We start from the raw sequence: 27,948 nt of genomic DNA, 5'->3' as shown, positions 1-27,948 counted from the left end.
AACCTTACCTTAAAGGAATAGTCTACTCATTTTCAATATTAAAATATGTTATTACCTTAACTAAGAATTGTTGATACATCCCTCTATCATCTGTGTGCGTGCACGTAAGAGCTGGAGCGCGCTGCAACGCTTCGATAGCATTTAGCTTAGCCCCATTTATTCAATGGTACCAATCAGAGATAAAGTTAGAAGTGACCAAACACATCAACGTTTTTCCAATTTAAGATGAGTAGTTATACGAGCAAGTTTGGTGGTACAAAATAAAACGTATCGCTTTTCTAAGCGGATTTAAAGAGGAACTATATTTTATGGCGTAATAGCACTTTTGGGAGTACATAACCTTGGCATTGCTAGCACTATCCTTTACATAAGCACTTATGCTCAAAGTAAAAAAAACAACGAAACAGCGCTAACAAATCCCAAACCATTGCTTTCTCAGAGCGCAAATGATTGCACGCAATGTGAAAATCTTTATAGGAATCTGTTATTTTTATACCAGTGCGTCATCTCACATACGCATCGCTATAACGCGTTCAATGTGAAAAGTCACAATGTTTCACAAATTGTTTTTATACCTCTTTATCAGGTTTACATCTTTACGAAACACATGTTATGCACAAACAGAATTCAGCCTACTTCCCGTTGTAGTGGCCTCGAATGTTTGTATGTTTTAATAAGGTGTTAGACTCTTAAATGAGTGAGCTATATTACCAACGTGACCACATTTTTGCTGTCAGTGTGTACTTTAAGCTTCCACAGAACCGCTGTTCGTTTGATGTGTTTTATGGGGATGTTTGGGCCATTTCGACAAAACTTGCTTATTTTGGCATATTATTGATTCAGCTGTCGTATGCATGAAGCTGTTTTTGTGAGATTGCCCACACTATTAAACCCCATGTCTAACTCAACAAAGGCATTGTGCTTCACCCATAGATTGGTTGATGGATTGGCCTGTTTGTCTATGTTTTTTTCAAGCAGTCAAACAAGGTGAGGAGATTAAAGACACAGAGTCCAGACTAGTGCTGGTAAGATCACGTCCAGGTCCCTGCTGTTTGTTTATTAAATGCGACAGCTCATGTGTGTTGGTTTGCATCTTAAGGATTACCTGTTTGAGGGGAAGTAGTGGTTTTAAGAGGTGTCTTGACACATTCATTTAAAGGTACATAAATGTTGTGCTCATAAGAACAAAGGTTATCAACAGGCAGGTTCTGGCAAGTGTACATACCCCCTAGACTTACACATAGCAGACGCTTCCTCTAAATACAGGACAACAGTACTACTACTGTAGATACAAATATACTGTACTATATGATGACATACACATAATATGACCATGCACACCCTCAATTCATGCTAAGAGTCAAGTGCCTACACCATTCGCTTGTCTGGAATACAATAAGGTCTTACAGAAGACTGACAATAGGCCATGAGAGTAAATGCATTTTCAGTGTAGACTGATAGGTTAGCCCTTTGTCTAGCTGTTGCAGTCCTGTTTAGAAGTGGGACATACAGAAGACCATTGAGTCAGCAGCATGAGAAGACAGTATTGCAAGCCCTGGGGACTAGCCGTGAAAAGACAGGTTAGTTCTACACCATCATCCAGTGGACATAATTGTGGACATACATACAGTAGCAACCAACAAAACAATTGTGAAAAACACAAGACACTATTTAATTGATAAGAAAAGATTTAAAGAAAAATAAGTTAGATAAGTCATGTTTGTATGAGCCTATAATTCTGCGTTCAGACCAGCCGCAGTAGAGGCGTCAAGCGTGAGTGATTTCAATGTTAAGTCAATGTAAAGACGCGTTGGCGCTTGTCTGGAGGCCAAATGCCTCAAGTAGTGACGTGATTACAGGAAGCGAGCGGAGTCGCAGAAGCTCCCATGATGCGAATTTCTGCTTGAATGTCTCGATGACTAGAATTGCAGCTTTCACGCGCGAATGAAGCGAGTTAACTCTAAGGGCTCTATCTTACACCCGGCGCAATGCAGCGCAATGCGTGACGAAAGTGTCTTTCGCTAGTTTCCACCCTGCGCGATTATAATTTTCACGTTTAGCGCCGCGTTGTTTAAGTAGCAAATGCATTTGCGCCCCCTTTTGCGCCCATAGGCGTTCTGGTCTGAAAACAAGGTATGTTCAGGCGCATTGTTGGCGCGTTGCTATTTTGAGGTAACTAAAATAGACTACGCCATTGACCAACAAAAACCTGGTCTAAAGTCAATGGCGCAATATGTTTTTTTGTTATTTAAAGAGCGCATTAGTAATATGCGCCTAAACTGGATGACAACGCGGGTTTGCTTAACACATACATGAATGCGGAGCAGCACAAAAACGCTTTTAAATATGAAAGATTAAAGGATTGAATGTAAAAGATTATTATTGAGTCTCTTGGACATAAATGAAGACCAATTATGAAGGCACAAAGAGCTGCTTCACCTGTAGACTGGTAAGTAAATAAATGCTTTGCTTTAAACAAATGCATCTGTTTTTAAATGTTTTTAAATGCTACCTCACGGATTTATTGTATATGATGACTCTGTACCTGTGGATATGGTGAGATGAGAAACATTTTTAAGTAATGCTTAAAAAAAACTGACGCTGTCCAAGTGCTGAACCTTGCGGAGAGCCGTTTGTAAATTATTTATCTCCTGTTTGTTACAAATAAAGTATTTTTACAGTACAAACCTTTTCTTACATACTTGTAAATTATTTTTTAATGATATTAGATAGCCATACATTTAAAGCAATTAAAAGCCTGCTTTTTTACTTCCATAATTAAATGAAAACGGGTTTTAATAAAAAAAATAACAATTTCAATACAAGTGAAAAACAACACAATTATTTAACATTAATCTTAAACTGGGGATCTTCTTCCTCCGCTTAGTTTTTCAGTTTACAAAGTCCGTCATCTAAATAGGGATTAGACATAGCGCCAGCGCAACTGGCTTTTAAAGGGGATGAGAGCTGAGACTCTCATTGGTTTACTGCACGTTACGCCCAAAATACTCCCATTAATCATTAAAAAAATAGGACCAACCCTTTTCGACCATGCGCTCTGCGCACAAACCATTTTCCTGTTGTTAAATTAGCAAAAGTGGATTCGGACATGCCCATTTAGACGCTGCGCTGTGCGCTTTAGACAATGCGCTTAGATCGTTAAAATAGGGCCCTATATGGTCAAGCGGCAAACTAGACACGTTAAATGCGAGTTTGACACCTCAAACACGGTTGGTGAACCCATGGTAAGGTTTAACTTTATTATAGGTGTTTTGATCAAGAATCAAACTGGTATCGGTAATTTTGTTGGCCTGACAAAGCCAACATGCTGTTGTTTCTTCTTCTTCTTATTATTATTCCAGGTGTAAAAATAGCATCTCTGTCCTCCTCTTAGTTTTTTAACTACAGCCACTAAACTTTGCACAAAGCTTCAGACTGGTTTGAAGTTGGTTTCTGTATAGACCCCTTCACAGTTAACGTCACAGGTGGGTCCCACTGCACATGTCGGGGTCAGAAAAGTCATTACAGCAGATTGAGTTGCGTATTATTCCGTATCGTCAAAAATGCCTACTTGCGTTGTGGGCTTTAAAAATCGCACCAGGTCTGCCGTTAAGTTTTTCTGGATTCCTGCAGAATCTCAAAAACAAAAAATACAACATCTGTGTCTGAAAGCAATTAAACGTGCAGACTGGGTCAATGCAAAGATCAAAGATGCTTGTGTTTGTAGTGCTCACTTCATTTCAGGTAAGTCATAATTTTTCAGCCCTGTTAGATTAAACTAGAAAGCCTAAATGGTATGAACAATTTGACCCCGTGCTGTGTGCGCACCCGATAGTCATTCAATGTTTACAAACCTTGAAGGGGTCTAAATCTTTTCTAAAGGATCGCCGGAGTTACAGAATTCTTAAAACTGGCAATCTAAATTCCCATTAACTTGGCATTGCAACAAACTTTGTCAGGTCATAGCTCCGAGCTTTGATTTTGTAGAAACAACAGGTTATCATATTTAAAGAGGCTGTCAGGGTCTGTAAGAACATACCAAGAAATGAGGTGTAAGTCGTACCCCTGGGGCACAAATGCTGCCCAAAATCGCCCAAGAGAGATATTACGGTGAAGGGAAAGCTCATAAAACAGTGCATTTATCCTATAAATGCATTGTTTTATGAGCTTTCCCTTCACTACAGTATAGTAAATTGTATAAGGATTTTATTTTGAACATTACTGCATCACAGTGTCTTAGAAACAAGGGGGTGGTTATTTTACTCGGACATCCAATCGGCCTCTCAGGATCATGGAGCTTTCAAGCCACACCCAAGCAACCATTTAGAGCACCCTAGCAACCAATCCCATAGACTGCCATTATAAAGGCCTAGATGGATATTTTTGCAACTCAGTGTCATAGAGATGGGGTGGGCTCCTTTTACTCAAGCATCCAATCAGTTTCTTAGGATCATCATGAAGCTCTCAAACCATGGCCTTGCAACCATTTAGAGCACCATAGAAACAAGTGTTATAGATTGTCATTCAGAGGATAATCTTTCTATAGAAGTATTCACAGAGAAATGAGGGTTGGCTTGTTTGACTTAGGTCAGCAAACTACCAATCACAAATTACTTTTGATACTTCCTACTTATACCCTAGCAACGAACATCCAAGCAACCGCAACTCAAAACGGTTCTTCAATATCTGATGATAGTTCTTCAATATCTTCAATAGAGGTTGACCGAATATCGATCTGGTCAATTATTGATGCGATATTAAGCATTTTGCCGATTATCGACATCGGACATTTTTTGATAAAGTTAATGTAATTTTTAAGATGGACTATTTTGTCTCTGATGCAGCAAAGGATTTGGTGAGAGCCATTGTAACATGGAACAGGGCACTCTAGAGCAATGCCCACCCACCGCCCATCTGATTTGTTGGGAGTCACGAGTCCGGCCAATCAACGCGGGAGGCTGTAGGCATTTGTTTTGCACTCTCACACAGCGAAAGCGCTTGCTAACTGGATCTGCTTTGCAATGATTTCACTTTGCAAGTGAGCTGGACCCTGCATTACAAGAGTTTAGCACGCATTTCAGGCAGTTGACCGAGCTGGCATTTGCACGTCATTGTAAGTCATGCCATTTCATAAACACAAGCATTTTAAAGCATAAAGAACTTGAACACTTTAGTCTCACTTTAGCACAAAGCCACCTCTCAAGCTGCTTCCAACAAGTGACAGATTGAGTTATTTTTTGCGACTTATTTATTACACATAATTGTCCAGATGCACACACGGGTATGCTTAACCCTGGAGAACCCACGGGTCAAATTTGGCCAATGTTAATTGCTGCTAAGAGATGGGTTCTTGGGTTCTCCAGGGTTAAATGGCTGTCTTGGAGAAATATGAGGACCAACTAAGGTTATAATTTCATGAAAACATTTGCGGTCTATTCAACAACATACACAATGAAGCTATGAAGGCAATTCAATTATTTACTCTTATATCAATTAAAATTGCTTAGTTAATTGTTATATCCATAGGATAGTTAATCCATTGATGTGCAAGATGGTCTTTCTGAATGGCATGAGGCTGGGATTAAGAAGATTTCAAGCAAAAGTATTTATTGAATGTTTAATATGTGCCAAGAGCATTCGGATAATATCATTGTTTAATTTTTGACAGAGGTGGCATTTGGAGGCTTTTGCATCTGAGCTCCTCATTTTTCCCCGAGGTTGCCAGTTGTCTCTGCTTCTTTTCTTAAAATGTTCTTATGTCTTGTCTTCTGCAAAACAATTCCATGCTTTAATGACTTAAAGCTTTATCGTAAGGTGTGTGGCGTCCTTCTGGAGGTATAGCATTGCTTCCTACAGATCTTAAGGTCTGATATAAAGCTTTGTTATTCTTTTTTTTGGGAGGAGGTTCTGCCAGTCATCCTTTTGTCAACCTTTTTTCAACCTTTTGTCATATTTGGTTACTGGTCAGGCCACCTCTGGGTTAGGACTTATCATAAGAGGGCACTCGGCAAGCTGTGTGGGCATCTCGCCTTGCTGTTCCCACACGTCTCTGTCGGACACGAATGAACCTTGACCCCCCTTGGTCCTCACCGCGGCGGGAAGAGACTCCATTCAGTCAACAGTTTCTATTCAGCGCCACGCCTGTATTTAAAAGCCGGGCTCACATTGTGGTCAACGTCTCTCCATTGTCCAGCCAGCAGGCGAGGTCAGAAGACTGGCTGCTGCAGGGTACGGCAAGACTTCCGAAAGCCCATTCACATCTGACCTGACCCCCAGTTCACTGCTGAGTCATGGGGATCAAAGCTGGGAATCTGGTCTCTCTCCCAGATTTTCTTTAGGTTATTTTCTGTTTGAAGAGCAACCAAAGTGACAAATTATATTCTTAAGAGAAGCATTTGTTTCTGTTGGGCATGGGAGTGTTTAAATGCAAATGCATTTTTTGTGAGTGTGAATAGTTTAAGGTTTCAATAGGCATTACCGTGGCTGTTTTGTGTTCTGCTAAATGCCTGAAATAGGCTGAAGAAGGCTAAGGAGTATATTGGTGATAACTTCACTGGCTGCTTGTGAGGTATAACTAAATTAATTCACCTCTTTTAGCGGCAGATTGATGGCTTGAGGACTAATTCAAACCCGGGTAGAAGATTTTCGTAAATGTGACTCTGAAAACCCAGCTAAATACATTTTTGTGATTTACTGTATTTTACATAAAATCATTAAAAGAACATTCTGTAAAATTTAAACTTGGTAGGTTTAATATTGACTGAGTAAGATCATGTCAAAGATTTCAATGTGAAATCAATGACTATATCAAACTTTGATACCCATAATCTCATATTTAGATTGAGACTTTAGCGTGAATTTAGCGTGAATCTAAACGAATTTAAATTTTTGAGGTATTATCAAGGGCAACCTTTTCCATCTCTCTGGTGAAGCCAATATGGAAGTGACTTAAACTGGAATTGATCGACTGGCCGCTCCAAAAGGGAGTCAATTCCCATAGACCTTCATTTTAAAATGACCAATTTACAGCAGAAAATAATATGTTTACAGCCTGGTACAAAAAGCGTTTTTGGTCTATATCCACACTACTCCTGACGTAAATGCGGGCAATGCCATCTTGAGCTCAGATGGGTAAAACTTCCGGTGAGCCACTACAGCTAATGGTAGTCCTTATTGCGAGGGATAAGAGTCTGCCGTTTTGACTAGCATTTTTAATGCTTATTATGAAATCCAGGAAGACTGGCATAATTTGTGCAGTTAGGGGTTGCCTTAATAGATGATACAAAAGCAGTAAATCTCTACAAAACGGTTGTTTTAACTATAATACACGCACAAGAACTGAATGTTTATGTGGCGCACGTGCATCTATTAACTGTAACCACACATCCATCCAGTAAAACCTTTCATAGAAACTGACAGTGAACAATAAATACAATAATTATTCAAAAACAACATATTATGCTGATAAAAATATGCTGATTGATTTATTCTGCTATATATTACTACAAAAACGAGATTACAGTACATAATATATATCCTACGACATACTAACTGCTTATTAGTTAATGTTTATAATAGTTTGTGATGTGTTTACGCATACCGTTACTTTTGTTATGTTTTAAATGATCTTTTTAAGCAAATAATTTCATAAGCTCATGTCTTATTTACTGTATAATAATATTTTCATAAAACGAAAAAAATACTGAAAACATGTAATAGGAGTTTAATATGTTTATTATGGTTTGTTTAAATCAGTGGTTCTCAAACTTTTTCCGCGTGCGGCCCCCCTTGTGTACGGTGCATTCCTTCGCGGCCCCCCCAAAGAAAATTTATGACAAAAAATGTTCTAATATTTAACATTTTAAATAAACAAAACATATTAAGTTATTGGTTAGTAGCCTTATTTTTTTTTTAGGTTTAATTACACAGAATTCATGATAAATGAATGTATTTTATAAAATGCCATAAAACTAGCGCTCCCCTGGCACCATCTCGCGGCCCCCCTGGGGGCCCCGGACCCCCGTTTGAGAACCACTGGTTTAAATAACTTACATTGTGTTGAATGAGAAGCATATGTTACTGCTGCTGTCGGATCGCGTGAAGCTTTATGTGTCCCCATAAATACTCCTTAAGTCGATTAAAAATTGCAGTTTAAAAAAAAACTAACACCAGGGACAGTTCTGACATTTTAAACCATCACCTGAAAAGGTTAAAAACAAGAAGTCTCTGTATATTCCATGTATTAAACACTCGACTGACTGTCCCACTGTAGATATAGGCTACGGCTTGTCTCTGTGCTTTTATACAACATGAAACGATTGAATATATCTTGATGTATCAGGACACTTCTTAATTTCATCCTCAAACTGGTTCATACATGAAATTTTGACCGTAATCATCATGGAAATCGCCGGCTCTGGTTCAGTGACAGTACGCGCCTGAAGTCGCACCCATAATTCGCGGAAAGCGTCATGGGGCGTAGTAGATAGCTAATTTTGCCCTTCATGACAACTGTGAGGGGGGTAAATTCTTTTATAACTCATCCGTTTAAATTATATTAAGCCTTAAAGTTCTGCATAGCAAATTGAGTGAGGGTTGAACAGCCACTGCCATCACTAGAGTTGAGCTAGGCGGGCGTGGTTTCAGCAACCAGTCACCTCAGCTTTACCCACACCCCGCCTTTTTACCCATTTTCGGATATCCGCAAGTGATGCGCGGTGACGCGCGGCCTACTTTAAGCTTTAAAAACGATCTTCAGAAACCTATGGGTGACCTCACGGACACTATGTCCATCTTTTTTACAGTCTATGGGTATTATACACAAATAATAATTTAAACATAAATTCTCTAACATAGAATACATCTTTTTCCCTTCTCTATCAATATCCATGGACTCACAAATTCTGTTTTTCATTTTTTGTCCACCCCCAGTCACTCCGTACCCCTCTTTTTTAACTTTGTCATGCCTAAGTTGTTGTCTACAGTGAGGTGAGGACATGCAAAACAAAATCAACCCCCTCCCAAAAAAATGCATGTAAGCACGGATTTTAGATTGAGGTCCCAGAACACTAAGTACAGGAAAAGGGTGGGAGGGCGCTTTTGAGAGGGTCTCTTTTATTCTCTACATACTGTGTGTGTTGAGAGGCACTCTGCTGTTCATCTCTCTTGTGGTTCACCTGTCAGAGCTGGGAAAGTAAAACTGGTGGCCCAAAAAAGGGAATAGGAGACTCTGGGTGGGAGGTGTTTTACTCCCCTGACAGGACCCCCGAGCCCCGCTGTGTGGTCTGCTGTGCCACCAGACCTCCTCCAACCTCTGAGGGAGAGGGCTGGTTTGTGGATGCTGCATGCACATTGATTCTGGATGTGATGGTTTAGGGAGGCTGCCAGCTCGCCTGTTCAAACCACTCAATCCAGATGTTAGCTATTGGGGAGCTTTTCCCAGTCCTTAATGAATTGAATTACTGTAAATCTGTAGTAAGTCCAGACAGAGTCATGCCCTCTGTTTCCTATCTGGGTGTTGGTGCTGGTGTTGTCGTCAGCACAGGGGTTAAGGCCCAGTCATTGACCCTGCCAATTACTTACTAATCGAGTCTAGAGTTTCCATTTATATACACAGAGCATGTCTGCCCAGGATTATTTCACTTGCGGTGGTAACAGTTTGCATTCAAGCGGATGTCCATCATTTTAAAGAACACATTGCCTTGCTTTAGTTTCACAATTTAATGGTTAAAGTTTGCGAGGCAGTAGGGCACCTACATTTTCCTGGTTGCATCAATGCAAGTTTCTCATGGTGGCCTCTTCTATATGTTTGAAGCAAGGTGAATCTGTTAGTTCACTAAAACATCAAGCAGTGGCTTTGGTGGCCATTCGGTCCGATTGACAATAAAGCAGAAAAGATAAATAAAAACATTAGGTTGTAAAAATTAAGAAAGACCGGTCAAGCTTTTCTCTGTCCAAGTGGGAATATATCAGAGACATCTTTAATATGCATTTGTAGTTCCTGCCTATATGGAAAGTACATTATCACAGTCCCTGGGTTTTAAGCGCAATAGCATTGTTCTGAAGGTTTGGAAAGGACCACGGTAAGTGTCCCTGTGCCGTGTGGATTTATGATGCTCAGGAGGACGCCTCTGATCTGGCACTGGTCAGTTGGCTTTCAGAAAAGAGTGAGGGGAGAATCGGTCTCCTTTGAACTTTTTTGACAAGGCTGTGCTTTTTGGGGAATCTGCTCTCCCGTCTGAGCATCACAAGACAGTAAATCTCCATCCAGGACGGCACAGTGCTGCTTAAAGTCTTCATTTGTTGCCCAGCGAGACCCTGGCAGCGTTCCAATGCAGCTTCTGGGCTTATTGATCTTGGCAAGGCCTGCCTGCTCTACTCTTACTGGGATTTTGGGACCTACCTATAGGCATCCCACCAAATGTTTTAAGCTCTGTCTGAATTCACATACTTTCAGAATATTTTCTGTATTTGATGAAGGACCTTCTTCTCGAATGTTAAAAAAAGAACATTAATAAAGTCCATTCTTGGATATGCATGTTTATAGAATAACTTGATTTCCAGACAGGCTTTGCCATGTGACCAGTGCGTTTTATCCCATGAAAGTAATTAACCTGGGTATTGTAGTACACAACTTTCGGTAACACTTTATTTTACGGTGTCTTTGTTACACATGTTACTTGTAAATATTATAGTAATAACAGTTAATTATGCATAATTACAGGCAACTAATCCTAAACCAAACCCTATTCCTAACCCTAACCCTACAGTAAGTACATGTTGTTGATGATTATTACTTGGTACTTAAATATATAATAACAATGTAACAGTGACGCCTTAAAATAAAGTGTAACCCAACTTTCTTTTGTTTACCTACTGCACTGCATACTGTATTTAGATAAATACTCATTGACCTATTTCTTTTTTTTTACATACTAAAAGGTACAGAATAACTTCAATTTCAAAGATTAAAGCGGAATTGAACCCTAGACATTCTACCCTGTTATCACGGATAATTTATTTCTATTTTGCATTTTTCTTGAGAATTTTTTTTTTTGCACGATTTGATAAATTAGATTGATAGTGTGTTGAAGCAGAGTTTTCATAACGGTCTTTGATGGACCCATTTAACCAGAATGCACTGTGCGAAACTCAGTCATTAGCTTCATGCGGCGCCGCAAAAGAACGACAGCCGAATGACATCAAAGTTCTGCAAAGTCTCTCGCTGTACTTTGACGTCATCCGGCACCGCATGAAGTCGAACAAGTCTAATAGCTTCTTTTACCGCTCAACCTGCTCTCAAATCAACTCAAGTTAACTTAAAGTTAGCCAGCAGACAAACCCAACCAAACAGTTACTCCGCTTTTACCATCTCTGAAGTGGAAATCACCAAAACCCTCGATAAAAGATGACTAGAACCTGTGCAGTATGTGGAGGTAAGGACAACAAATTCAGGCATCCCAGAGTTAGTTTTTATTGTTTACCTTAACGCGACCCAGTTGACACACCACTAACAGATTACTCAGCACTTTCATCAGGAGGACTTCGAGTACTGTTTTCAGCCCAGTTTTTCTGCGGACTCAGGTAATGTAAAATGGTCAAAATATCTAAAACATCATTTGGCTTAGTTGTTGCTTGTTTTGTGTAACTATGGTAAACATACTATGTAGAAAGTTATTATCATGAACACGAGCAAAGCAAGGTAACGTAAGCTCATCATGTGCATCTGTCAATCAAAGTACGATATCATCTACTGCAGAGCCATGGATAAACAGAGTTGTGCCACCGGAAGTCCAGAAGCTCGGCCGTCACGTGATTCACGGAGACTTCAGTTAGTTCCTAGAAGCCCAAAGTGAGCCAATTGAAATACATTAGAGTTAGAGGCAAAGAGCTGTGATTTTTCTTAATTTATAGTCAAGAAACGCTTTTTTTACAATATTTATATATCACATCAAAATTTGAAGGTAGTATTGTTATGTAGTTAAATAAACAATGTTTTTTGACAAATTAAATTCACCAATATAGGAAGATTTGTATGGTCATCTGCTGGTATGTGGCTTGTTAACATGTTTTACGCTGCCTTTAGCCACTTTAAAATGCATCACACTATACTAATGTAAGTTTATACTGTTATGCCTGTTTATAATGTACAAAGTGAATGTAACTCATACTGGTTAAATTTATAAATATACAAAGAACAACATTAAAAAAGACTTACAAAGCACTTTGTTTAATTTATTATAAATTATAATAATATTTCTGGCTTAGTGTAGTTTTCTTTTTGTTGTTAATATAAACATCTGATGGGAAATAACATCATTGTCACTTTAAATTATTACTAATCTCTTAACTATGTAAGTATACATTTGACAAGTTATTAATAAACTAATTTATTTTATTTTATTTTATTTATTAACCAGCAAAACCACAGTGTCAAAAACACTCCACCTATACGTTTTGATGCATAAATATGCACTTTATACCATCATCACGTTATTAAATAGCCTCTCTAATTACACAATATATACAATAATGGATGAATCTGCATTAAGAAAACGAAATTTACCATTAAAAGGCTGTTAGTGGTTTTGTGTGTTGCTAAAGTTATCCACAGCTTGTTCTAGCCTGACCCGTTTCCTACTAACACCCCCTAAATGTACTAATTAAATGAGAAATAATGCACTACAAACACACCGATGCATAAAGTCATTCGATTCACATGTATTGCTAACATACAATCTTATTTGTCAAGCGTATAAGTCTTAAAACTTGTATTAAGTTCAACACATTCAATCTTTCTAATGCAACTCTATGGAGCTGACTGTGAGTTCCGGGAACTCTGGAGAGACTCCATGGTCCGCCATTGCTGTAAAAAACGTTCCATTGGAGTCAACGACATAACTCTCTATCTATATGGCTCTGATCTACTGTCTGTCATTTCGCCTCAAGACCCGCCCCCATTCAGAACGTTCAGAATATGTAGTCGTGCATTTTTCTTCCTGTGATTTGATGACGCGTCAAATCACCGTTACTGTACCAGTTAAAAAGCTTTACTTTTCTATATGGAGTTAGTACATTTGATGGCAGCACAATCAAATACAAGTGATGAAATATAGTGTTGGAGCATAATGTTGTTTTAGGGTGGAGTTCCACTTTAAGTGATATATTATGAGTTTGTCATCACAAAATCAGAGACCTATAGAAATTAAAAGTGGTTGCAGGAGACAGATTTCAGGTTCATATTCCCATCAGGTGTAAACTCAGTGGGACCTGATCATTTGAGGCAGATCTTATTACCAGGTGTAAACGTTGCTTGTATTTGGCTCGTTGTGAAGTTCAAAGTAAACAGAAATGTAGATAGCAACCAAATTCCAGATGACTTTTAGCACACAGCATTAACAAGACTCCTTTGAAAGCACGCTTATATGCGTGTAACTGTTTCTTATTTGTAAGCAGGATGTTAGAGGTTTCAAAAGCATTTTAAGGCTCAGTGTATTAGTTACTTAAGACACCCACAAGCCATGTGTAAAAAGTGGGCCAGCTTGTATACATTCTGCTGTATAGTAAAGTGTTGTCGTTCTTGCATGTTAACCTTGAATACAATATACCTAAGAATAGGAGGGCCACCTCTGAGTTTCAGGTATTTGTTTCTTTTTAAATGCATCCAAAGCATTAGATATTGTCTGTAAATGATATTTTGTGGGGCCTTTTTGAAAGACTTGCCAAGTACATAACTGCAGGCTCTTTAGACATTGAAAAAAACAAGCGAGACTGGCTCAATTTCATGGTAAGTGCATCTGGCGATATCTAGACATTTCTTTCAAGTGTGTTCTCCACAGCTGACTGATATCTTCAGGGGAAAACTTGTCATCCAGAGTAATTGGCTTTTTCTGATATCTGAGCACGCCCTTATCCGCCCAAGGTGATCCCTAGTAATGTTCTTCAGTAGGGACTTTCTGTCTAGTGTAACAATCAGTGAGTGCTGTCTAACCGCACAGATGTAATACAAACACTTGTGTTCAGGGACAGTTATTCAGTTCTTATAATGGCGCTTCAGTGAATTTGAGAAACTGATACAGTACATGCAAATTTCAGAATTCACAAAATTACAAATAGATTACAACAATTTATTTTTATCCACAAAATAAAACGTTATTTCACTACTACTTTCACTATTTCACAGACATTATTTCACTAATGTCTGTATGTTTACAGTTAAAGGAACAGTATGTAAGAAATGTATATCAATTAATCATAAAATGGCTCTGATATGTCACTAGACATTAAGAAATCATTTACATTTCAAATATGTATATCACTGACAACAGTGGTCTGGTCAGGATATTGTCATTTAAAAAGTGGAGTTGCAGCCCTCAACTGATGTTTATGTTGTCATTTTGTGTATTGGCCACCAGTTGTGTGATCGCAGTACCAGTTTTAGCCACAAGTTTTGTGATTGCAATTTCAGTTTTGGCCACAATCCTACATACTGTTCCTTTAAAAGCAGGCAATGAGATCAAAACATATTGATACATTTCTAACAGTGTTTATTAAAGCAACTTTTTTAAACACAAACTAAATATTTGAACTGAACATAAGAAGCGAGCATATTTTTTGTTGACATATCGATTATTTTTACATGAAAAAGGTGTGAACAGATTTTCATTTTGCTCTTGCAGTTTTGTCCCCCCAATCATTTAATCCTACTCACACAGCTTAACATATGAGCCCATTTATGTTCATTTAACTTTGGCTGGTGCTATGAAATGGTCTAGTGGCTGTTTGCTTGGGCAAGTAACCAGAGAGTTTCGCGGTCTGCAAACCCACATGGAATTTATCCATTGCTCCCGAGAGAACGACTTGTAACCTGAATTGCCTTGGTAAAGCCCCAACCTCAAAAATGGATATGGAAAGACATTCATATCTGCAGCTGACTGTTAAATGTATATAACGGTAAGAATGTAGTACACATATGCATTCCAGAGCAGGATTGGATCCAATGGGGCTCCCCCTGTCTAGGTAGCAACATGGGGAATTAGTAGCCAAATTAGTTCGGCTTCTGGCCATAGGCTCATTTGTACAACCCAGCCAGGGCCGGAGTGGGACTCATTTTCAGCCCTGGAGTTTCATGCCTTAGACCAGCCCACTTTAGTTCACGACTGACTATTAAAATAATATCTTTAAACCCTCAGTAGTATAAGTCTGCAGTAGTGCACTGTTCTCTGCAGCCTTGCAATTCACTGTATTCTTCAAATATATAATTTCATATTCTGTGCAAATGCAGTAAACAATTATAATTTTTGCCATAATCATGCAGCCCTACCATAAGACCATAATATTACTAAAGTAAACTTATTCAAAAACAAAAGGAAACAAATGTGTTTGTGTTTTCCTCTATATTTCTATTTCTAAAAAAATGGTGAGTCTTGAGATTAACTGTTGGGTTGATAACGTTTGGAAACCCCTGATATACAATACACAAGCAAGATTTATCAAGTATGCATTGGAAACAAATGGAAAAAATCTGTATCTTTTTTTTAGAACTTAGATCATGTCTATTGCTAAATAACGTAGGCCTACATTGTGTTAAAAAAAAGAAAACATCATGGATAAACTACTTTTTTCAAATAAACTTCATTAGTTTTGCATCAAATAGATTTTTGTTCCTCTTGCAATAAACGATGAATAATGACTATTCATAGAGAATTCATCTATGACTTGGATAAAAAAATACGTTTTGTAAATTATTTTCCTTTTAGAGGCCAGCCCGTTTGTATTAGGACGCGCTCAAGTTTATTTAAAATATAATAGACGCGCGGCCGGCAAGCGAAGACGCGCTCAAGTTTATTTAAAATATAATAGACGCGCGGCCGGCAAGCGCATTCAAAAGACGCGCTCAAGTTTATTTAAAATATAGACGCGCGGCCGGCAAGCGCACTCAAAAGACGCGCTCAAGTTTATTTAAAATATAGACGCGCGGCCGGCAAGCGCACTCAAAAGACGCGCTCAAGTTTATTTAAAATATAATAGACGCGCGGCCGGCAAGCGCACTCAAAAGACGCGCTCAAGTTTATTTTAAATATAGACGCGCGGCCGGCAAGCGCACTCAATATAGAAACTCGTGTTCAAGTAAGCGCTTTGAAAACCAGAAGACAGCGGCACGTCCTGCGTTTCCCATGCGTTTTAGATGTCAATGAACCCTAATGCAAGAATTCTTCCAATAAGTGGTCGGGACTCGGGACACAATCAACTTGTGCATAAAGCGGCGAGGACATCTCTCACCCGCAAATACGCGTCATCCCGGTGGCATGACAACACCGGCCCTCGTGGCCAAAAAAACCCAGACCGGCCCACCGGGAATCCTCCCGGTTCTCCCTATGGCCAATCCGGGCCTGAACCCAGCCACCCCATTCAGCTCATGCCATGTCTGGCCCCTTTCAGACAGCCAATCAAAGCTGTGCTCGTACATGACCACGGATTGTGTCATATCATCCTATAGATGGGACAGAAAGATCTAGCTTATATAAACATCTGATAAATGTGTATGCCTTTCAACTAAAATTAAATCAACTTGACTCATTCCGCTGTTGTGTTTCCCAAGGAGACCTGCAAAACAACCACCGATCCTTAAACCATCAAATTGTCTGTTCTATTTCTATTCTATTCTATAACATGAACTAAAAATAAACAATACTCATTTTGCATGTATGTCAATTTCAGCAATTACAAATACATTTGCACTAATTATTTGCAATTGTTAACATTAGTTAATGCACAGTGAACAAACGTGAACATTTGTATTGGCATTATCTAACAATAACAAAGATTAATAATACTTAGATTGAAAATAATGTTGTTTATTCTTAGTTTATATTAGCTGATGATTTTACTAATGCTCATAGAAAATTTGTTTAATCACTTACACCCTCAGACACATTACAAATTACTGTCTGTAAAATTAGCTAGCTGTAAAGACAACAAGCCATTGATAATGGTTGTGGTTGTCGTTCTCTCATAAAACACTTTCTGACCATCTGTCTTATATCCTCTTTGCTGTATGAACAATGTATTTCTGTCAATGTATCTTTATTAATGTATCTGTAATATATCTTTGTGTGAATGGGAATGAAAGCCATTGAGATTTACGGAAGAGGATTAGGGCCACTGGTGAAAAAAATATTTGAATTCTGACTTTATTCTCAGAATTCTGACTTTAAACTCAGAATTCTGACTTTAATCTCAGAATTCTGACTTTAATCTCAGAATTCTGACTTTAATCTCAGAATTCTTATTTTAAACTCAGAATTCTGACTTTATTCTCAGAATTCTGACTTAAATCTCAGAATTCTGACTATAATCTCAGAATTCTGAATTTAATCTCAGAATTCTGACTTTAATCTCAGAATTCTGACTTTAAACTCAGAATTCAGAATTCTGACTTTAATTTCAGAATTCTGACTTTAATCTCAGAATTCTTACTTTAAACTCAGAATTCTGACTTTAATCTCAGAATTCTGACTTTAATCTCAGAATTCTTACTTTAATCTCAGAATTCTGACTTTAATCTCAGAATTCTGACTTTAAACACGTACCTCATATCATCATCTGTGTACAGAAAACACCTGAATTATAGTAAAAATGACATCCCAGGAGACTTAAAACGTTTTTTAGATAATCTAGTACCCGCCGAGGGGGCAAGTTGTCACAAGTGAACATGCTCTAATCAACGGTCTACAACTCCATAATGAGATATGAAAATGTAATAAATAAAACATATGTGCCCAAGACTTCCTTTTTTCAGTTGGTATGAGATTTATACCATTGTGATTTATGGTGTTCAGTAAATGTTAGACAGTGTGGAAAGTGTGACAACTCTCCCCTACAGATATACACTTGGTACCAATAGGTACTTTTGAGATACTACAGTTTTTTACAATCACTTTGCTACTATTTTCAGAACCTTGATGTCATTTTTCACAACTCTAGATACAAAACTCAAAACGGTAATCACTTGTAACACAGGCTGTCTAGTGTTCAAAACATTGCATTGTGCATTCACATCTTTAAAGACATCTTGCACTTGGACAATCATTGTTTCAAAACACAAATTTACTGTGAAATACCATGGAAACATAACTATAGATCACCCACACACAAGCAACTGATAGTTTCACTAAGTCATTGTTTGTACAATCATTAAATATTGTAGAACAAAATTGGTGATACAGATTTCATTATGGTACATGTAGAGCAAATACATATCTGTAAAAGTTCTGCAGTAGTAGAGAGAATACGACAGACACATTGGAATCATTGAACAAAGTTTGTAATGTATTGATGAAAACACTACAGTACAATCACAACATAGGTCACATCATTTCACAATCTGCACTCAATCATCAGTAACAAGTTGGCAGAATTGGACAAGCAATTACAAGGGCCTGCATCTATACAGTACAGTGACAATTGGTTCATGCTCCATGCTTATTGGTTACAATGAACCTCATTATCTTGAAACTTTCATGATTTTCAGTAAACATGGAAGATTCTTTGTCTGTTTCCATACAACTATTACGAATAATGCAACAGTTACTTATCATTTTGGGCAGTTGTATTGATTGATAGTTAGATCATTGTAAGAAAATGAATAAACACTTATTTGAAATGTGATGTGTGAATAGCCTTTTGAAACAGTAGTACTTTGATGTTAAGTTGTGTCATATTGAACATGTGATTTTGGTTGAATGAACAAATGATCCAAGTTTTATGTGTATTGTATCCAAGCAATTGAGAAAAGAGTTAAGAGTTTTGAAAAATGTGCATTTTGATCTTTGGTTGTGAGTTTTGTGTCTAGAGTTGTGAAAAATGACATCAATGTTCTGAAAATAGTAGCAAAGTGATTGTAAAAAACTGTAATATGTACCTCTAAAGGTACTCTTTAGGTTCAGAGCTGTACTGTTTGAAAGGATACTGCCCCAGTGACAGCTGGGGTATTTTGACAATAGTTTTTTGACAGTGTACTAATATTTGCTATATAGAGAAATCTATACTAAGAAAGCCTTACAACCTCCCCTGCCACACCACCAGTCATTTTATAGTATTTATTCATTAGATACAAAGACACGATTGTGCATCCATTGTAAGAAAGTAAACATTGTGCCTCTTCGCACTGTTGTTTGTGACCTAGATGAAACACCAGAGAGGTTTTTCTTGCAAGTAGTGTATTCTCCAGAAGAGGGGGCCTGTCTCAGACTGACAGACAGACTGGCAAGCCAGAAGGCAGATTGTCTCATTGCAAGCCTGGCGCAGCTCCTTTTACAAGACGGATTTGTTAACACTGTTTGGGTCGGTCAGGCCCCAGGGCTAACGCCCGCTCAAGTGACCTAATCTGTCATTAAACTCCTGTTACACTATGATCGAGCCACAGCTCAATGCCCCCTAAAGACTCGGCAGGAGGAAAGACGAGGCACAATCTTTTGGCGGTAAAGAAACAGCAGACACTAATAAATCCCAGCATGGCACTGTTAGATGCCTGCACTCCACTGCAAAAAAACAAACAAAAACAAATCTAATTTTTTTGTTTCTTTAATGCACTTTGGCCAAAATTACAAATAGATCTGTTATCTGTTATAATCTGTTTAGCAGCGAGTGTCAATCATGCTTGCAGATGTTGAAATGATATACATAGTTTCATCTGTTTTGTAGCAACAGATCCTTTGGTCTGGATGTTATCTGGCTCGTAGACTGTACCGTATCTCTTTGTCTGTGCCGTTATCAATGGACACCTTGCAGATTATCTCATTTGGTTAGAGATATGATTCTCTATGTCTTTTGTTTTGAGAAAGGTAATTTGTGGATGATAGATGAATATCTCTGACTGTGTACCAAATTGTCTGTCTGGATACCATGGATTCATGTCTCATCTCATGCTATCTATCAGGAAAAAATAACTCAATGCAATGTTTTTCCATTTGTTGCCTGAGTGACTCAATTATCTGTGGATCAATGCATGTTTAACTACAGTACAGTATGTGGCTTTGTCTGGTGTAACTATAATTGTCATTTTGGTCACATGCAAAACATGTTTTTCAAAACGAGAGGTTCTTATCATCACAGATGACTCAAAATTTACATGCAAAATACAAATATCCCTGATACTCTGATTACAAACTTAGATGTATTGTGTCTGTTGAGCTAAAGTGCACGAGATTCAATTTACAGATGGTTCTGATCTGCTGACATAATAATGAAGTGCTGAGAAAAATATATTCAAGCAGATTACAAAGCTTTGACATATGATCTTCTGTAATCGGCCATTACTAACAGGCTTGAGAAAGCCAAGTACATACTGTATTAACGAAATGTGCATAGTTTCCCTGCCGCACATTGACCTCACATTACAGAGCCCAGACTTTAACAAAACTTTAAAAAAGCAGATATTAACATTTTAACTTCATATTAATACATGAAAGCAATTTTTTCAAAAAAAGTTTTTATCAAATTTGTTGTATATATTTTATTAATCAAGCAATGATTTAAAATTAATCACATATATAAATGAAGAGCTCAGGTGCAGAAGCTGCTAAGTGTCAGCATGATGTGAACCGAATGCTCTTGGCACGTATCATACGTTTATCAAATACATTCTCTTCAAATTGACTTAGTCACTACCTCAGGCCATTCAGAAATACCGCTTTGTTGTCACCAAAGCACCAAACGATTTTTCAGAACGAAGTCATTTAGTGCCCAGAAGACGAATTATAGGAACTGATGGCATGTGTACATCAAGTGCAAAAGTTTTTTACTTGGTTTACTGAAAATATAAGGATTTTGGCTGAATTTTGAGCCATTCATCTACATGCATGATCGTAACCGGATACTTTATTATAAGTGGAGATTTTTGCATGTACAGTCAAGGTCCATACATTTTTAGATACTTGACACCCCATATGGCAAAAAAAGAAATTTCTCCGGCCAAAAATAGATATTTTAAATATATGCTAAATACATTTTGTAGAAAGTAATGCTCAATTTAATATATTTTTGAATTTGGAAATATATTTAGTTTTAACCTTCAAATATAAACATATATTTATTTCAAGGGCAAGCAAATACATTTTTAATTTTATATGGCAAAAATGTATTATTTAAAACAAAAAATATTTTAAATATATGTTAAATACAAGTTAATTTTATGAAGTATATTTTTTAAGTTGAAACTATAATTTTAACCTTTTTAAAACTGTTTACAAGTTTTTCTTTCAATGCGATACGAAATTACGTACCTATAGTCATGCAATTTTTTTGAATTTTCACATTTTTTCGTGATCGTATCACAAATTTCTGTTTATGTGTCATTGTCACGTATTGGTTCCTCAACTGTTTTGTTCTGTTATTTTCTTACTATTGTTGCTTCGGTTTAGGATTAGAATTACATAAAAGACATCCTTACCCAAACCCAACTCTAACCCTAACGACAATGGTTTAAAATTTAGAAAAAAATAGTATACCAATACTTAAAGTGACATCCTAACCCAAACACCAAATCTAACCCTAAACCGAAGCGAAAAATAGGAAAAAGCAGTTGAGTAACCAATACGTGACAATGACACATAAACAGAAATTTGTGATACGATCACAAAAAAAATCGCGGAAAATTGGTGACGAAAAAGAATAAAAAATCATGTGACTATAGGTACATAATTTTGTGAGACTGGGTAGCAATATTATATATTATTATATATATATTATATTATATATAAATTGGATTGAAAAATATGGAGGGGAAAATATATTTTTAATGCTTTAAAATGTATTTATTTTTTAAATATATCTCAAAATATACAAAAATATATGGATGAAAAATATATTTTTGTAAACATATTCCAAAATATATTTCAGCAAATATATGTTTTGGCCATTTTTAATATTTTAATAAATATTTAAAAATAGTTTTGCCGTATGGGACAATTTTCATAGTTTTGGCTCTGTATGCCAACGTAGTAGAGCTAAAATGAAATGACGTGACTTTAGGCTTTAATTCAAGGGGTTGAACAAAAATATAATGTGAAAGATTTAGCAATGCGTACCCTTCAATCTGTGTATCTGCACTGCTATTAAATGTGTTTTTCTCACTCATTTTTGAAGTTTAGGAATTTGTCAACACTATTTTTCCAAATTTTCCGCATTTCAGGGGCTCAAATTTGTTTATTTTTAATATTTTGTTGAGAATCCTTTGCATACAATCACTGTCTGAGGTCTTCTTGAGGTCTTTCTACATTTAGTTTTGTTTTTAGCAAGTAAAATGCATGTTCAATCGTGTAAATATCAGAAGTTTGACTTTTGCAGAATCTCATACTTTTTTACCTTTAAAACCTCCTCATTTGGTTTTGTAGTTAGTTTTGGGTCATTGTCCATCTGGACTGTAAAATGGCATCCAGAGAACTTTACTGCATTTTCTGAATCTGGACAGACATTAAATAAAATTAATTTGGGGTCTTCAATCACATTATTAATAAACACCAGTGATGCGGTACCATGTTCATGCCATCATATTACCTCCAACATGTTTTACAGATGATGTTGTATGCTTTGAATCATGAGCTGTTCCAAATCTTCGCCATACTTTTTCTTCGTCATTTTGGTACAGATTGAGAAATGGTCCAGAACTGTTTTGGCTTTTAATCTGTCTTTTCTATTCTTGCGATTTATGAATGGTTTGTAAGTCTTTTCTTCATTGTAGACTTTGACAATGACGTGCCTCTCTTTTGAGTGTTCATTACTTGACTGGATGTTTTTTTTCTTGGAAAGGATCCTGCATTTATCCACTGCTGTTTTCTTCCATGAATGTTCAGGTCTTTAAATTGTTGTTGAGCTTTCCAGTGCATTCATATTTTTTCTCAGAATCAACTATCATGTTGATTTGGCCAGTTTTTGCTATCTCTCTGATGAATTTGTTTTGTTTCTGAAACCTAACAGCGGTCTGTTTGACATGCATGGAGAGCTTCTTTGACCTAATGATGGGGGTTTACTGCAACAGCTTCTGCATGCAAATGAATTATGCAGATTATTAGAATTTATTAGTCATATAATATTTCATAAGAAATTATACAGGTTGTAGATTATGGTTTTGCAAGACAAAAATTTTGTGTCATATTTAGAAAACATCCGTAATTTAATATTTTGTAATATTTTTCAGATACAGAAGTACTTCGAATTGCAACCTCTGGCACGTGGGAGGAAATGGATTCTTACCGGCAGCACAACAAACAACATGGAGGCAGTGAAGGAGAGTTTTAGTCAACTCATCTGCCTTTTGGAAGAGGAGGTGCAACCTAGCAGGATATGATTCAATCAAACTTCAAAGTGGAAAGTGGGTTTGAAGTGTTGTTTGCTAGAAGGAATCTTTTGGACCTCTCGCACGTAGATGTTTTATAACCCACTGGAGACATAGATGCATGTTTTGATGGTTTGGCAGACATATTTCTTAACCTTAGGTTAAGGTCCACACATATCCTGCTTTGGTAGGAGGTAAATCAATGTCCTTTAAGAATGTCATTTTTTACCATTATTTGTAATAGTAATAAGCTATTTGAGAAGCTATTATGTTGTTTTTATGAATATGATGTGTTTACGTTGTTTTTATATGAATTTGTTTATATCTTATGAGCTTGTATAAATTTGTAACAATTAATTTTCACGACAAATTCACAGTTCGGTGTGGAAAATTTTAAAACAGAATTTTCACAGTCATTTTTGAACTGCACTTTCCAAGACTTGAAAAATCATGAATTGAATAAAATCTAAGAAATATTTTTTTACAGGTGAATATAGTCAATCACACATTATAAATTGCTTTATATTATGAAGCAATTCACTAGACATTTTTTGGTCTGCGAACCATGCTATGAATATTAGGCTTTTTTAAATTGATCAAATTTCGTAATCTCTCATACACTTTTTAAGTTAGATTATAGTTATGCAATTAGAAAGTTTTCCAAAACAAACTTTTGAGTTTTATCATACTGCTTATTACTATTTCCAAATTATGTTGTTAATTTGGTTTGAAAAGACGACACACCCCTTTGCTTGGCACCGCATAAGCTGTTTCAGGTTCAGGCTGGAATACAAACTCTATCAATCAGTGTCCACAACAGCTGCATTTGACAAGTCCCTGTCCGCCAGGCTTAAGCCCTCCAACTGTCTGTGAAGACTCTCCCTGTCTGCCACCTCACTCGCCCAGCCACGCTCTTCAGTCTCACCCGATTCTTCCCGCTGGTATTATCCAAATTCCTCTCCACAGATTTAGATTCCTGACTGTGCACCTTTCTGATGTGTGATATTTTATGTCTCACAGGTGTCTCGAAACTATCAGAGTTGTTTAGGCGTCAGTCCCTTCATTTGAGACACGCATGCTATTTTGTGTATTTATAGTATGTCTTAGATTTTGCCCGCCAATTGCACTTGATGTCTTATTTTTGAAAAACATATTTGGGTGATTCTCACGAAATCCAGATTTAGAAGGTGTCCAGCATCAGAATTTTTAAAAAGCCCTTGAAGCCAATTTTTTTTTTGCACATGTAAGATTATGGTCTGAACTTACTATAACCATTATTTTTAGAGGATTTAAAGAAATATTTCCTATAGAATTATTTACATTTTTTTAGATTATCATTGTCAAAAATTATCATTACCGCAACATGATATGAAATTAAATATATGCATTTACAAACTCATGTTTCGGTAATGAGAACTAAAAAGTTGTCTAGGTACTGACAAACAAAATTGCAACTTTTATCTGGAGAGAAAAAATAAAAACTGCTTACCTGGTAGCCATCTTGAGTGTCACAGTCAATTATGTCCCTTCCTTGAGGGCTTAAACAATGATTTAAAATTGTTGCGGAGGATGAGAAAATTGAACTTGGACACATTTATATTCCTTATTATTGTCTCTACATTTACAAATGATCACCAAATACCAGATGTTTCTTTACTGTAAATGTTTGTACTGTAGTATAACATGCATTGAAGTTTTGTTTTTTTTTATAAATATTTCCATTTCAAAGAACCCAGTCATGGACATGTTGCGGTAATGAACATTTTCACCTTAAATGTGGAAAAAAACAACAAAATTGGTTTTATATGATGTCATTTGAAATCATGTGCAAATAGTACATGAAGAGATGTTTGTAACTGTATGCTTCTTATTTTGATACTCTTACTTTGCATTTACTTTTTTATCAAAATGTTTGACACCTCATAAGTCTAATTTCGCGAGAATCACCCATTTTACTGCATTTAAGTCTATGCATTTCGATGAATTGTAAATTTTAACTGTAAATAAAAATATTTGTAAATTAATTGGTCCCTATCTGTCACTGGGGCAGTAGTCGTTCAATAAGTACACCTTTGCACCTCAAATTAGTACCTCAGAGGTACATATTGGTACTAAATGTATACACATTTGTACGTAAATGGTACATATGAGGTCCTTTTTAAATGGTACTGCCTCAGTGACAGCTTTGGACCATTTTTTTTAAAGTTAATTACTGTTATGCAAATGCATTTAATATACTTTCAATATCAAATCAAATCAAATCAAAGCTACACAGTAAAATTGTCCATCGTATCATTGCCTCCACATCTAATCTCGGCCTTGAACGCAAATTTCATACGCTCACGATCTGATGTAGATAAAAAAGGAAAGTCAACATTTCTCAGACAGGGTTCGTGATGTATCATCCCTCGGCCAGGTTTAGTTTTTCCTCCCGTCTTTTCAAACGACCCACGTTGCTTTAATACAATGTCTGTCACGCAGGTTGCCCCTGCGATTCTTTGATCTGCTCTTCCTCTGTCTGCGGCTGACGCTCTAGTCTACTGCTCCCTTGTCTAGCCGCTCTCAGAGAAAGCCCTTTGCCCCTTGTTTCTGGGTCGCTCTGCTTCCCTTTGGTCACGCTAATGGAGCCCACCCTCAATGCAGAAACGCTGCCGACAACCAGTTTGGCCTGTTCGAATTGTGAGTTCAGCATCTGTCTCCACTCCAAAGAGGCCTACACACCGATTTCATAGGCCCTAGGGCCACCAACTTATTAGATGGCCAATTCCTCCACGTCACGTGACATCATCTAAACCTCAGTCATGTAATTAGATACACACTGGGTTATGTCACAGGTATAAACCTATTCAAGATTTAAGAATTTTTGGCTTCGTTTAGTCCACAAACCCTCCCACACGGGATGTCTTTTATAATAGCAGCCTTAGCTCCATTTGCATATAATTTTTCTCGCTTGGCTCAGTTTCACACTTGCTGTGTCTAGACAGAGATTATTTTTAGTTCCTTTGCAGGAATTCACCAGCAACAGACAAAGACTTGGAACAGAGTGCGGTGATCTTTGTTATAATGACTTTTGAAAAGGTGGGGGGGGTGGCGCTTTTCGGTGATATACTCTTTTCCCAGTTGTGTTTACTCAAAGGCAAGCCTGCCTCATCGTTTAAGTCCCTTCAGTCAAGCCTGAATCTGAAATTGTAATGGGAACCTTTTTGTTTACAAGGAAAACAAGGCACGTTCGAATGTTTTGGTCTCCCTCCGTTCAAACATTCAAGTAATTTCAACCTGTTGAATGGACTCACCCCTGTGAAAATGCAACAGATGTTCCCTTGACATCCATCTGGTCCTCATGATCCAATACTGTGCCACACTGTGCTATTATTATTTTTTTTAGCAGTTTTAACTTCTTCCCAGTCAGGGGGCCAATCTCTTGCCATATGCATGACTGGGATACTGTACCACCGATGGGTTTTCCCAACATCACGGGATTAAAAATAAACACAGTAGTTTTCTAATCTTGACAACAGGACTCGGAACAAAAGCCAGCCAGCAGGTTTTTGTTTGTCTTCCCCTATTTATGTTTTAAAGAGAGGAGAAAAGTGACATTCGACCGGGGTTAATTTAAAGATGTTTTCCTATACATGTCAGGGTTCTCAGCATGGCACCACACACATTCTCGGTAAAGCAAACAACATGTGTGAGCTATCAATGATATCAGCTGCAGTGGGAAACTAAGATAAGGGCAAAATATTGCTCAGATGAAGAGTTTCAGAGGTACAATCAAAAAAATGATTCAAGCCCTTTTTAGAAATGACACATTAAAATTGTGTTCAATTAATTTAAAATACCTCATTAAGAGCAATAAGTATATATTTTTAATTAGTCTAACAAAAAATGAATATGTACTATAATTTATTGATTTCATTTTAATTGCATTAACACAATTAGTTTGAGTTTGGGTTCTGAAAAAATAATTTCGCAAGCAAGCATTGCATGCAACTGCTTTTGAAAAGTTTTTTTTTAATTAAGTGTTATTTTATGCATTTTTAGGTAAAGAGAAAGACTTAATAGTGTTTACTGTCCGTTTATCTTATTGATTTAGAAGCGTTTGTGTTTTTTTTTTTCAAATTGTTTGGTTACCATCGTGCAGAAGAGTGGCGCTTGTGGTTAGGTTGTGGATGTGACGGATTTCTCTCAATGAGCACTAACTGTGTTAATGCCTGTTTGGAGATCAGTCTCTTCTCACATGCTCATCCAAAGTATCATATGTTATTATTATTAGCATGCTAACATGCGCTTATGCTAATTAGTATGATATAAAAACATTTTATATAAAATAACAGAATTCAGTTATTCAGACTACACTACATTGTGCTATTCAAACTACGCTAAATCGAGTTATTCAGACTACACTAAATTGAGTTGAGGCAACTAATTGAGTATTGCCGTTTACTTTAAATTGAGTTGGACTAACTCAATATATTTTTATTGTGTACAGCAGTTTTTTATGAGTTGGGGTACACATTCATATTGGATGGCCCACAATTTTATTGAGTTAATCCAATGAATTATTTTTTTGAGTGTACTTTATATTTTTTACCATATTTTTAGAACCAATCAGT

At 37.0% G+C, this 27,948-nt stretch overlaps 1 protein-coding gene across 1 annotated transcript in view; it reads left to right on the top strand.

Moving 5' to 3' along the window:
* The window catches only part of arl15a (ADP-ribosylation factor-like 15a), a 151,470-nt gene extending 127,755 nt beyond the window's left edge, over positions 1–23,715 (top strand). Inside the window, exon 5 of the mRNA XM_055199928.2 lies at positions 23,198–23,715. Within this exon, the coding sequence (XP_055055903.2) occupies positions 23,198–23,347 (150 nt within the window). The 3' untranslated portion in view covers positions 23,348–23,715. The remainder of the gene's footprint in view (positions 1–23,197) is intronic.
* Positions 23,716–27,948: the final 4,233 nt, after the last annotated feature.

The sequence above is a fragment of the Misgurnus anguillicaudatus genome, chromosome 22 (genome assembly GCF_027580225.2).
Source record: "Misgurnus anguillicaudatus chromosome 22, ASM2758022v2, whole genome shotgun sequence".
NCBI lineage: Eukaryota > Metazoa > Chordata > Actinopteri > Cypriniformes > Cobitidae > Misgurnus > Misgurnus anguillicaudatus.
The sequence above is the reverse complement of the archived record's forward strand: the minus strand, read 5'-3'. Positions and strand labels throughout refer to the sequence as shown.